General features: G+C 35.0%; 2 protein-coding genes across 2 annotated transcripts in view; both read right to left on the reverse strand.

The window, feature by feature from the left end:
- The window catches only part of LOC140841701 (tubby-like F-box protein 5), an 80,066-nt gene that overhangs the window by 8,499 nt on the left and 59,313 nt on the right, over positions 1-12,254 (reverse strand). The window lies entirely within an intron of this gene.
- LOC140840567 (uncharacterized) lies at positions 7,531-9,569 on the reverse strand. The gene is made up of 5 exons (XM_073207746.1): positions 9,504-9,569; positions 8,578-8,923; positions 8,420-8,452; positions 8,118-8,199; positions 7,531-7,991 (listed from the first exon to the last, which is right to left on the reverse strand). The coding sequence occupies exons 2-5, from the start codon at positions 8,910-8,912 to the stop codon at positions 7,653-7,655; spliced, it is 789 nt and encodes a 262-aa protein (XP_073063847.1). The 5' UTR covers positions 8,913-8,923; positions 9,504-9,569; the 3' UTR covers positions 7,531-7,652.

Below are 12,254 nucleotides of genomic sequence, written 5' to 3' on the forward strand. Positions count from 1 at the left end.
TTTCTATCCACGGGACAATGTCTAAACTTTCTATTTTTGGAAAATCTCTGGAAAAATCACGTTCAACGCGTTTTTGGGACTATTTGTTGAAATTTTATGGAATTGTATTATGAGGACAACTAGTATTTTTATTTATTTTTGGGAATATACCTATCAGAGATAAGTTGACTTAAGCTTCTGATTTAAGATTAAAAAAAAAATTGATTCGAGGATGATAAGTTATTTATGAAAACTAATATGAGAAAGGTTGATATAAGAATTATATCATAAGTTTTGGATATTGTACTATAGAAGTTGATTTTGTGTCGATAGTTAATTGTGTGAGCAATATGTTTGGGTTATTAAGAATGTTACGCGCTAACTTTAAATATGTAGGACATTGGAATATCTTGTGAGAAAATATCATCAGATTAAGAAATTTATATTATTTTGGGATAACAAGTAGGCTATGACCTTACGTAAATAAAATAAGTTATGAGATATTGATGGGTATCAAGAAAAATATAGTACAATAAGTTTTGACTTTTATGGTACTGATTCAAAGAGAATGACACTTAATGAACTCCTTTGTATTAGAGCGTGGTAGGCTCATGATTTTGATGAAAGTAATATTTGGTAAAAGAATAATTATTTGAGGTAACAACTAGGTTATAATTTTTCGGGATTTAAGTCAATAAGCTATAGATCGATAATGAGTTAAGTTTCAATATTCTATATGGGTTTTAAGTTTTGAGATAGTAATAGAGATAATTTCAAGATGAGATAAAATTAGTATAAATTCACATATATTCAGTGCCGACTTGATTCAACTCACTTCGGTAGATTTCGACGCCATACTAGGGGTGAATTGGTTATCTAAGAACCGTGCAATAGTATATTGCCAGAGTAAGAATATCAAACTCTGAACCCCGAACCAAGAAGAAATCAGATACCATAGCGATGCCAAGGAACAAAAATACATTTTTCTGTTTGTCAGACTTGGAAAGCCATAATATCGGGAGAAGAAGTTTACCTAGTAATGGTGAACAAAGCACGAGATGGAGATGAGCTGAAGTTGGAAGATATTCCAATAATACAAAAATTTTCGGACGTTTTTCCAGAAAAGTTTCTTGGAATTGTCTCTGACTGTGAATTAGATTTCGAAATAAATTCGTTACTTGATGATCAATGCATTGTACCGAATGGCTCCAGATGAACTCGAGGAGCTAAAAGAATAATTCCAAGAGTTGTTAGACAAAAAAAAACAGATTAGGCCAAGTGAATCCCTTTGGGGAGCTACAGTCCTATTTGTAAGGAAGAAAGATGGAAGTATGAGATTGTGTATAGATTATAGAGAATTCAATAAGATCACAATCAAGAACAAATACCCTCTTCCAAGGATAGATGACCTGTTTGATCAGCTTAAGGGAGCCACAGTATTTTCCAAATTGGATTTGAGAACGGGCTACCACCAATTGAAGGTCAAGGCTGAAGACATCCCAAAGACGGCCTTTCGGACAAGGTATGGACACTACGAATTGACAGTGATGCCTTTTGGTCTGACAAATGCACCAGCAGCCTTTATGGACCTAATGAACAGAGTATTCAAGCCGTTCCTGGATCGGTTCATAGTGGTATTCATTGATGACATCCTTGTCTACTCTCCTAGCAAGGAAGATCACGAAGAGCATCTCCGCCTCACTCTACAAATCTTAAGGGAGAAAGAACTCTATGCCAAGTTCAAGAAATGCGAATTCTGGCTAAACAGTGTATCCTTTTCAGGGCATGTGATATCGGAAGCAGGAGTATCAGTGGATCCAAAGGAAGTGGAGTCAATTCTAGATTGGCCGAAACCGAGAAACGCCACAGACATTAGAAGCTTTCTTGGATTGGCAAACTATTACAGGAAATTCGTTGAAGGATTCTCTTCCATAGCCGTACCATTAACAAGGCTTACTCAAAAGAATTCTAAATTCAATTGGGATGACAACTGCGAGAAAAATTTTCAGACATTGAAAGAAAAGCTCGCGTCTACACCAGTGCTAGTCTTGCCCACTGAAGATAAGGATTTCACCATCTACAGTGACGCATCGAAGGAAGGTTTGGGATGTGTACTCATGCAAGAAGGAAGAGTGATTGCCTATGCATCAAGGCAGTTGAAGCCGCATGAACGAAATTATCCCACTCACGACCTCGAACTGGCAGCAGTCGTCTTTGCTTTGAAGATATGGAGACATTATCTCTATGGCTCCAAGTGCGAAATCTTCACGGACCACCAGAGCTTCAAATACTTGTTCACCCAAAAGGAATTAAATATGAGGCAAAGACGATGGATTGAGCTGTTGAAGGATTACGACTTGACTATAAGCTACCATCCAGGTAAGGCAAACAAAGTAGCTGATGCGTTGAGTCGGAGGAATATGAGTAAGGTTACCTTAGCTGCAATCTCCGCTCGACCATGTCTGCAAGAAATCGTCAAGTTGAACCAGGATCGAGACCCAGTTCTAGTAAAACTTAAGGAACAAGCTAAGGAAGCAAAGTCTCAAGACACTCAGATCGACGACAAAGGAGTCCTTTGGATGAAAGGACGATTGTGCGTACAAGACATAGATAACCTTCGACAAGAAGTAATGTCAGAAGCACATAAGTCGAAATTTTCAGTCCATCCTGGCAGTACCAAGATGTACAGAGACCTAAAGAAGAATTTCTGGTGGAGTGGAATGAAAAAGGATGTTGCGACATTTGTTTCCAAATGTCTTGTGTGCCAACAGGTCAAAGCAGAGCACCAAAGACCTGGAGGACTTCTTCAACCTCTAGAAATTCCAGAATGGAAATGGGAACATATCTCCATGGACTTTGTGGTTGGGTTACCAAAGTCTAGACAAAGCCATGATGGCATCTGGGTAATCGTAGATAGACTCACAAAATCTGCGCATTTCTTACCAGTCCGTATGAACTACAATTTGGACAAGCTAGCCACATTGTACATGAATAACATCGTACGATTACATGGGGTTCCAACCAGCATCTTGTCAGACAGAGGCCCGAGGTTTGTATCTCGTTTTTGGAAGAGTTTTCAACAAGCCATGGGAACTAAGGTCACCCTCAGTACGGCCTACCACCCTCAGACCGATGGTCAAACAGAGAGGACAATTCAAACTTTAGAAGACATGCTGAGAGCATGTGCCCTAGACTTTAGCGGTAATTGGAGTGAACATTTTCCTTTGATTGAGTTTGCTTACAATAACAGTTTTCACAGCAGCATCGGAATGACGCCGTATGAAGCTCTGTATGGGCGAAAATGTCGGTCACCACTATACTGGGATGAAGTAGGAGAAAAGGCCATCACTGGACCCGAATTGATCCAAGAAACAGTGGATAAAATCGCTATAATCAAGGAGAGACTTAAAGTGGCACAAGACCGACAAAAAAGTTGGGCTGATTTGAAATGAAGACCAGTGGAATTCATAGCGGGAGATAAAGCATACTTGAAAGTATCACCAATGAAAGGTGTGGTTCGATTCAACAAACCCGGGAAACTGAACCCTAGATATGTTGGACCTTTCGAAATTCTAGGGAAAGTGGGGACACTTGCATATAGATTGGCACTCCCACCGAGTATGTCCAGAATCCATAATGTTTTCCATGTGTCACAACTAAGAAGATATGTTTCGGATCCAAGCCACATCCTCGAAGCTGAATCACTCTTAATCGAGGGAGACTTGAATGAAGGCCTTACTTATAAGGAAGTCTCGATCAGAATTGTGGATGCCAAGGACCAAGTGCTAAGACGACGAACGATTCCATACGTCAAAAGACAATGGTCCAATCACACCGAAAGAGAAGCCACTTGGGAACTCGAAGAGAAAATGAGAAACCATTACCCTTACCTTTTCGAAGGACAAGATAATCGAAGTTTCGAGGACGAAACTTACATTAAGGAGGGGAGAATGTGAAGACCATGCACTATGGAAGTGCACCAATTGTGGAGGAACTCATACAGCCGAAATCACTCCATTTCAGCATAAATCTCGAGTGAGCACCTTGAACCAAAAAGTGGCCACATTCATCCGGGAGAAGTTAGTGCAATCACCAATTGATTAAGCCATCAGCGTCATTCGTGGAGCCATCAACGCAGCGTCATTCGTGGAGCGACTTCAGAGCTTACCTTGTAGAAGGTTATTCGTGCCTATAAAAAGGAGGGCTCCTCATTCGAAACTTGCACATCCAAATTCTCGAAATCCTCTCTAGCAGCACCGTATTCTCGAAGCTCTTCGCCCTCTAGTAACTCCGCCGCAATCTCACCGTTCACGTTTACGTTTCCTTGAGGAGTCAGAATACAGTAAGTGGTTTTTGCTACTATTTCAATTGGCATAATATATTTCGAAAATAGCTATGACTTTGAAAATTATATCGGCATGATATATTCGTTCTGCTTCGTATGTAACCCTTTTGGAATTTTCGTTTATTGAAAGCATGTTGAGTATTTGTAAAGCACTGTAATGATTCGATTTAGAAATGGTAAAGGAAATTCCGAACTTTGAAATCTTTGTTTAGGCCCTGATGCGGTGGGTTATAATAATCGTTCCTTTGGCCTCGCCCCTTAGAGGAGTAACATATAGGGGACTGATCAGTTAAAAACCATAGAAAATGAGATGATTTCAGTGTTATATCCGTTTTTTTTATCTGATTCGACATGCTAAATATTGAAATTGTGATAATTCGTTTATATGTATAACCTCGATATTTTTCATGCACGATTGGCCCCATTTACTGAGTATTTTCCCCAAAATACTCACCCCTTACTTTCCCACCCAGATAAGAATGAGAATCAAATTGAGGAGGAGGAGCAAGAATGCTTTTGGGGATGGTGAAGAAGCAGTCTAATTCGTGACCGAATGATTATTCAGTCTTATGTTTTCAGTATTACGTATTTACGCTTCCGCATGTTTCTATTTCTTTCTGAGTTGTAAAGACGTTGAACTTTTGGGAAATTTATGATAATAAACTGGTTTGGTATATGCTGTACTACGAGGCTAGTTGTTTTGCAATTATGTGATTGCGAGATAACGCCGGTGTCGACTAACCCCGGTCTCGGGGCGTGACACCCCAGCCGTAACCGAGTACCTGCCCATTCTTTCGAGCCAAGTTGCTGCCCGAAGTTGATCCAGAAATAGCCGAGAAGCTCTATCAAACAAGCTATCCAAAATCCCGAGAATTTCGCAACGGTTCGAAACAAATTGCTGCCCACTTTTCAGACTAAGATCCGGTCCATATTCGAAGGTGATAACAGCCTATTTCGGTCAAGATCAAAGCCGAAATTCAGCCCCAAGTTCGAAGCTTTGCCGCAACGGTTTGAAGTCTTGAATTCCTCCACTTCCGAAGCCTTCTAATAAGCAAATCTATGCCCATTTTTTTTAAGCCTCCGTAGGATCTCTCTTGCAGCAGATTTACGAAGCTCCCTCTATCATCTTTGAACTGTGCAGTAGCAAGTTGTTGTCTCTGGATCAGTAGCTACTCGAAGCCCCAAAACCTCACCACAAATTCATCAATTCTCGATTTTCTTCTCTATAGTGTAAGTGGGTTTCTTTCTTTTATTATATAAAATTGCACCAATAATGTTATTTTAAGTGACTAAAAATATTGATATTCTTTTAACCAACATGAGTCATTATTTAATTGTTTTCAAAGTAGACTTTTGAATATAAATTTTTTGGGCACACTTAATTCTTTTATTTTGTGATCATAATATATGTAGGAAATAAATTAAATATGACTTTGAAAATTCGATCGGCATAATTTATTCATTTCCATTTGGTATAAAAAACCCTGAATTATTCGTTGTTCGATATCAGTTATAATATTCGAAAGCATGTTGAATTATTTGAAATGCACTGTAATGATTTGATTTAGAAATGGTAAAGGAAATTCCGAACTTTGATATGTTTTGTTTAGGCCCTGATGCGGTGGGTTATAATAACCGTTCTTTTGGCCTCGCCCCTTAGAGGAGTAACATATAGGGGACTGATCAGTAAAACCATAGAAAATGAGATGATTTTCAGTGCTATATCTATATTTTTGTTAGTATTTGATTCAACATGCTTAATATTGAAATTGAGATAATTTATTCGTATGTATATCCTTGGTATTTGTTATGCACGATCGGCCCCCATTTACTGAGTATTTCCCAAAATACTCACCCCTTACATTCCCACCCAGATAAGAACGAGAAACAAATCGAGGACGAAGAGCAAGATTACTTTTGGGGTTGGTGATGAATCAAATCCATTTGAGACCAGTCGAATTTATCCTATCTTTTAATTTTATATATCATCATGTATTTCGCTTCCGCATTTTATTTTCATCGCATTGTAAAGACGATTACTTGTTATGAAAAAGACTGGTTATTGCGAATTATTACGAGGCTTGTTGTTTTACAATTACGTGATTGTGAGACAACGCCGGTGTCGACTAACCCCGGTCTCGGGGCGTGAAATCTTGTCAAAGAGATGATGCAGGTCGAAAAAGGCACAGTGTGTTCGTAATCCTTAGCAAAATGAATAAGATATACGAGTAGATGATTGGTGGAGAAAAGGTATTTATGTGATCTTGCTTCGCCTGGTTTGCTCGAGAATGTGATATAGATGATCTGATATCTTTATCTTTTTTCCTTTTATCTTTGCATGATATTTTGACCTGAACATACATGTATATGTATATCATTCATTACTATATATGTTGTTTTTATTTTGGTTATAATATACTGCATGATTACTCGCGCCCTCAGGGCGGTTTCTTCTGTGTGTGGTTGGTAATCGGGATAAAATGGCTTTTATTATCTCATAGTAATTAACTAACATAGTCTAGGTCCCACATATTTTGACCAAATTAACATGTTTAGTATCACACGAGTATTTGGTTGTTTTGAGTCAACTTGTTTCACGTATTTATATCCACGAGACCGTTTCATATGAGACTTACTCGCAAAATAAAATTATGTTTTATGTAAAACGATCTTACTATGTTAAACACTTTATTTTCCTCAACATATGATAATTTCTCGTTCCGATTAATTTCAAGATCGTTCAAATGCTCAAAAGTACCAATTTCCAAGAGATAAAGGTAGAGTGCTTGAATTGAAACTGTAGCCTGAAATCCAATTGATTTCAATCCAAAAATAATCTCGAAATTAGTATTTAGCCCTGTTGCCTATTGGCCATTTGTCTTGTGCATATGCTGTTTCATCTCAACACAAATGATTTAAACTTTGCAAATTTCAATTATTGAATGAATTTTTCTAATTGGAAATAAATCCAGATATGCCCTAAATTAATATTTCTGCTCTGAAAATTGGATTCTTAATTAATCAATTTTATAAATTCCAGGTTTGCACAAAACAGTTTCTTTTTACATGTTTAAATTGTTTCAAGGGGTAAGAAAGATATAAATCATGAGAAATTTCAAAATTAAAAACCTTTTTATTAAGGGAAACAAAACATAGAAATCACGAATGTAATATTAATCTACGCTGGTTGTTTAACAACACGTTTGATCAAATAACACTAATCATTTACCAAGTTCTTCACACTTAAAATGAAAATTGTCCACATAATTTAAAAATAAAAAAAACAACCAAAAAAATTTGACCTTGAATCGATCACCTCTAGCATACTTCACGTACTTGAGACCATCTTTACGTGCAGCTTGGGTATGGTCTTGTAAATTCTCGGAAAAAAGGTTAAATATTCTTTCAAAGATCGCGAGTCTTGAATGTAAGAGGGATGTGTAGCATAGTTTTCTGGCAAATGACAGAAGCTAAGTTTGGTTTGCGAAGCGTTCAAACCAAGAGCCTCGCAAATCTGATCGGCCACTCCATCTAGGGTTATATTATTCTTATCGATTGAAATACCTCTCCATTTGGTATGAGCCCCGCTGGACCATATAAAGCCGCCTTCGTCATTTTTCTTCCGTTCTCCGTCGTAGTTAATCATCACATAAATGTTCATCATTTCCTACATGTACAATTAGTTATTAAAACAAAGAATAGAATTTTTAAGAAGTGAATGTTAATTATTGGGTACAAACAAAAAAAAAAACAGTGAATTATTTTTATTAAATGCATAAATTATGCGGTTTACCTGGCCTGAGCGGAGACGTCTGTTTTTCTTAGCTTTAACGGCCTTGAATCCGCTGATCAAAACATAGTCCGTTAGCCTGCCACTGATTAAGCCGCCAGCCAAAGCAATTAGTATATACATGTACACTAGGATTCATATATACATGCAATTTGAAGAAGAGAATGTGGAAATGGAATTTGTGTCATTGTAAACTTTTTGCATATAATTAATTAAGACAATGGTCGGGTAGTTTAGTGTTTTGCAAGTAAAATCGGAAACAATTAATATATAAGAACGAGATGCTTGTTGTAGATCTTTCGTACCTATCTGTAAAACAGTTCCACAAGGGCAAACACCTGAACAGTGATGTAAGAAATTGTTAAAATTTTGTAGATGAAATGCATCTAGAGATTCTGACTTTGATTGGTTTATGGCCAAGGAGAAAAATAAGAGCTAGGGAATGCATGGGACGGGGACGTACCAACAGGGAAAGTAATCCGTCGACTGTGCCTCGATACCAGACACGATCAACGTATGACTGCCCTCGTCAATGTCAAAGATTAGCTCAAAGTATGCAACAAAACAGATGGGAATGAGGAAACCAAATACCACGTCATTGTCGACAACAATGACAATCGTATATATGGTGTGCCGGTTGTAACTGTGCCTCAAGTACATAGCAGCTGGGAAGTTGCCTCTCGTTTCGTGTGGCTCCAGCTGTGTCATTCCAATGCAACAGCCATGAAAGTCTATCTCCCTCAGGGAGATGGTTCTGTTAGTGTTGTTTCTCAACCGGTGTCGAAGGAGACAAGACATTTTAGTGTATCCTAATTAACATAAAAATATATATCATTAATAAATAATGCTTATAGAATTAAATATGACGTGTTTTACTAATAATAATTAGATTGAATAATTGCATATTTTTAGTAATTGGTTAATACGCAACAGAAATAAAATCATATAGCTAGAATTTAGATAAAATTATTTACTAAACAAAAAAAATTTGAAAAGTTTTTAACTAACCTAAAATAATCATATTAAATTTTAATGTTAACTAAACGTACATTAATTAAAAAAAAACAAAAAAAACAAAAAGGATGAAGAAAAAAAAAACAAACCTACATGGATCCTAAATATAGAAATGGTTTTTGAAAACCATTTTCAAGAGGTGGAGGCGAACCCGGCAGGCTGCAAAGGGATCATTCCAATTTTTTCATCCAAAAATATTATATTTTTTTCACACTTTTTTTTAATAAAAAATACATATTTTGTCACTATTTTTTATATAACAACAACAACAACAAAAATAATAATAATAATAATTCGAAGCTATAAATTTTAAGCACAATCAAATAGCTTTTGATTCATACTTTATTAAAATTCAAATACATGAAAAGAGATTACCGCTCGGATGGATTCAGACTTTGTTGCCGCCGGCAATTCACTGAAGTTTGAAGTACGTAGTTGTTCTTCTCTCCCCCTAAACGTGTTTTTATAGAAGAATTCCCTTGTTTTCATTCTCTTAATTTTATTTAAGAAAGATAATCAAATCTCGGATAAGAAAGTTTCAAATCTTTTAAGGATAATGAATTGATATGGTAGGATTTTAAAATATATATATATTTATTTGAGTGGGTCTCATCTTTATACTATTTTGAAAAAGTGAAATACTTGGAAACTATTGATGTATTTGTATTATGAGTAGGTCTCATGTGAGACCGTCTCACGGATCTCAATCTGTGAGACGGGTGAACTCTACCCATATTCATCATAAAAAATAATATTTTTTCATGGATTACCTAAATAAAGATCCGTCTCAAAAAATATGACCCGTGAGACCGTCTCACATAAGTATTTGTCTTGTATTATTTGTATCCATTTATTGTTAAATCAAAATTGTTAATTCAGATAAATGATACGAAAAGATTGTTACAACCAGTAAAAATATTATTATTAATATAATACTATTTAATTTTAAAATCATTAAACTTAATAAAATTAAACTATATATTTTATTTCATAAAAAATAAAGTTAACAAAAATTTAATATAAATAATTATTTAAAAATTTACCCCTAGTTAAATTTTTTTGTTTAGATTTATTTTTTAAGTAAAGCTAATCATTAATTTATCACTGATTTATTATATCGTGAGATTTTGGTTTAATTTAATTTTTCTGAGTTTTAAAAAAATTTAACAGTAATACATCTTGCATGAATTAATTGATTATTTAAAAATTAATATATAATAATTATTTTTATCCATCTTATCCTATTTAATTAATTGACTAAACCAAAATGAGGGAAACAAAAGTTAAAAGAAAAAAAAAGAAGTTTTGACAGTACAAACAACACGGTATGTTGTTTCTCTCTCCACAGTAGGGGATCATCTCCCATATTTTCTATAGTAATCATTTGGTCAAAAAAATCTAAAGAAAAACTTTTGACTAAAGAAATAACTATCTTTACCATATATTGGTATTTGGTATGGAAAGCTTCCTTGAATATTTCTCAAAACATAGTATTGTGTTCACAAACCCCAGAATCAAATCCAATCATATCAAGGTATCCAAGGATCATAGCTCAATGTGCAAGTCATGTATGCCACATAAACTCAACAAATAAGGCATATAGACATGTCATCTCAATCCAATCAATCAAACATATATCATATAATACAGATACCTGCCGTATGTTATCCGGTCGTAACATACCTCACTTTTTCGTTCCAGTCGATGTAGCTTGAAGATATCAGTATAATGATCTATCTACATCGATAACACATTTATTTCAAGAGTGACTCTCATGTGAGACCGTCTCACGGATCTTAATCTGTGAGACGGGTCAACCCTACCCATATTCACAATAAAAAGTAATACTCTTAGCATAAAAAGTAATACTTTTTAGTGGATGATCCATATAAGAGATCCGTCTCACAAATAAAACCCGTGAGACCGTCTCACACAAGTTTTTGTCTTATTTCAATCAATAACATCATTCAATTCAACAATATAAGTTTCTGTGATGTCTCGAAAATTAGAAGTCCACATGAACCACGTGAGTGCAAGTTATTAAATTCCTTATATATTTTATTAAATGATTTTAATGCATGCTTTCATATAATTTATGAAATTTTAGTATTTTAATTATTTATGTTTATTTAATGCACGTTAAAGCATTTTCTCGAGTTTTATATTTCAGACGATTATTCGAGGCAAGATCGAGGAAAGGAGACCGGGATGATTTTTAGTAAATTTGAAAATGGTATTTTATTTTAAGTTATGTTTGAGACATTTTAAATGATTTATGAAGTTTTAATATTTTTGAAGCCTAATTTAAATATTAAGTTATTTTGAGATTTTTAAAACTTTAAAGCTTTTCAAATGAGGATTTTATTTTAATTAGGGGATCTTAGTAAATTTATTATGAGATTGGAATTTTATTAACTTGATATTTGGTTTAACATTTTTTTAGTAGCATGATTTATTTAAATTAAACATACCCTTTATATTTACTAATTATGTGGGTTACTACACACCACACACACATTAAAATATTTAAAAATAGTTTGCACATATTCACACACACCTAACACGTAAAGCACACACATACCAAAAGCATTTTTAATTCATTTCTTTGACTTAGGAGGATGAGAAGTTTTGTGCAAACTCTCAATCATCAACTCCATTATATTCTCTTCCCCTTTTTCCCTTCAACAAGCACGTACAATTCTCTGCATTTTTCCAGCAAGATTTAGTAAGTTTTATTCAAAGAAAATCGAGCAAAGTTCGTCCCGGATCATCTCCCGTATCATCTCCGCTTCGGTATCGTCCGTTACGGTATTTTTAAATATCAAAAGGCACGTATAATCTGTTCTTGCTGCATCGATCATGTCATATTATGTGTTGAGTTGTTTTTAAGCATAAAAATGTATATATGATGTAGAAGTTTGAGCAAGAAATGTATTGAATATGTTTTGAACAAATTTTAGATCCGAAAACTCATGTTTTGATGTTCTTTCGAAAACTGAAATTTTTCGGTATATATTTTGAGAAAACTTTTAACTACAAAAACGTAGATCTTTTCGATACGTTCGATTTGATATAAAATTCGAGTTATTTGGATTAAAAACGAGTGAGTTATGATGTTTTTCGTAT

Source organism: Primulina eburnea, chromosome 9 (assembly GCF_022965805.1).
Source record: "Primulina eburnea isolate SZY01 chromosome 9, ASM2296580v1, whole genome shotgun sequence".
Classification (NCBI taxonomy): domain Eukaryota; kingdom Viridiplantae; phylum Streptophyta; class Magnoliopsida; order Lamiales; family Gesneriaceae; genus Primulina; species Primulina eburnea.

Coding starts and splice junctions, on each gene's coding strand:
- LOC140840567 (XM_073207746.1), bottom strand. CDS start 8,912: ATGTCTTGTCTCCTTCGACACCGGTTGAGAAACAACACTAACAGAACC. Junction 8,453..8,577: donor ACGGATTACTTTCCCTGTTG/GTACGTCCCCGT, acceptor ATCACTGTTCAG/GTGTTTGCCCTTGTGGAACT. Junction 7,992..8,117: donor GACGTCTCCGCTCAGGCCAG/GTAAACCGCATA, acceptor TTGTACATGTAG/GAAATGATGAACATTTATGT.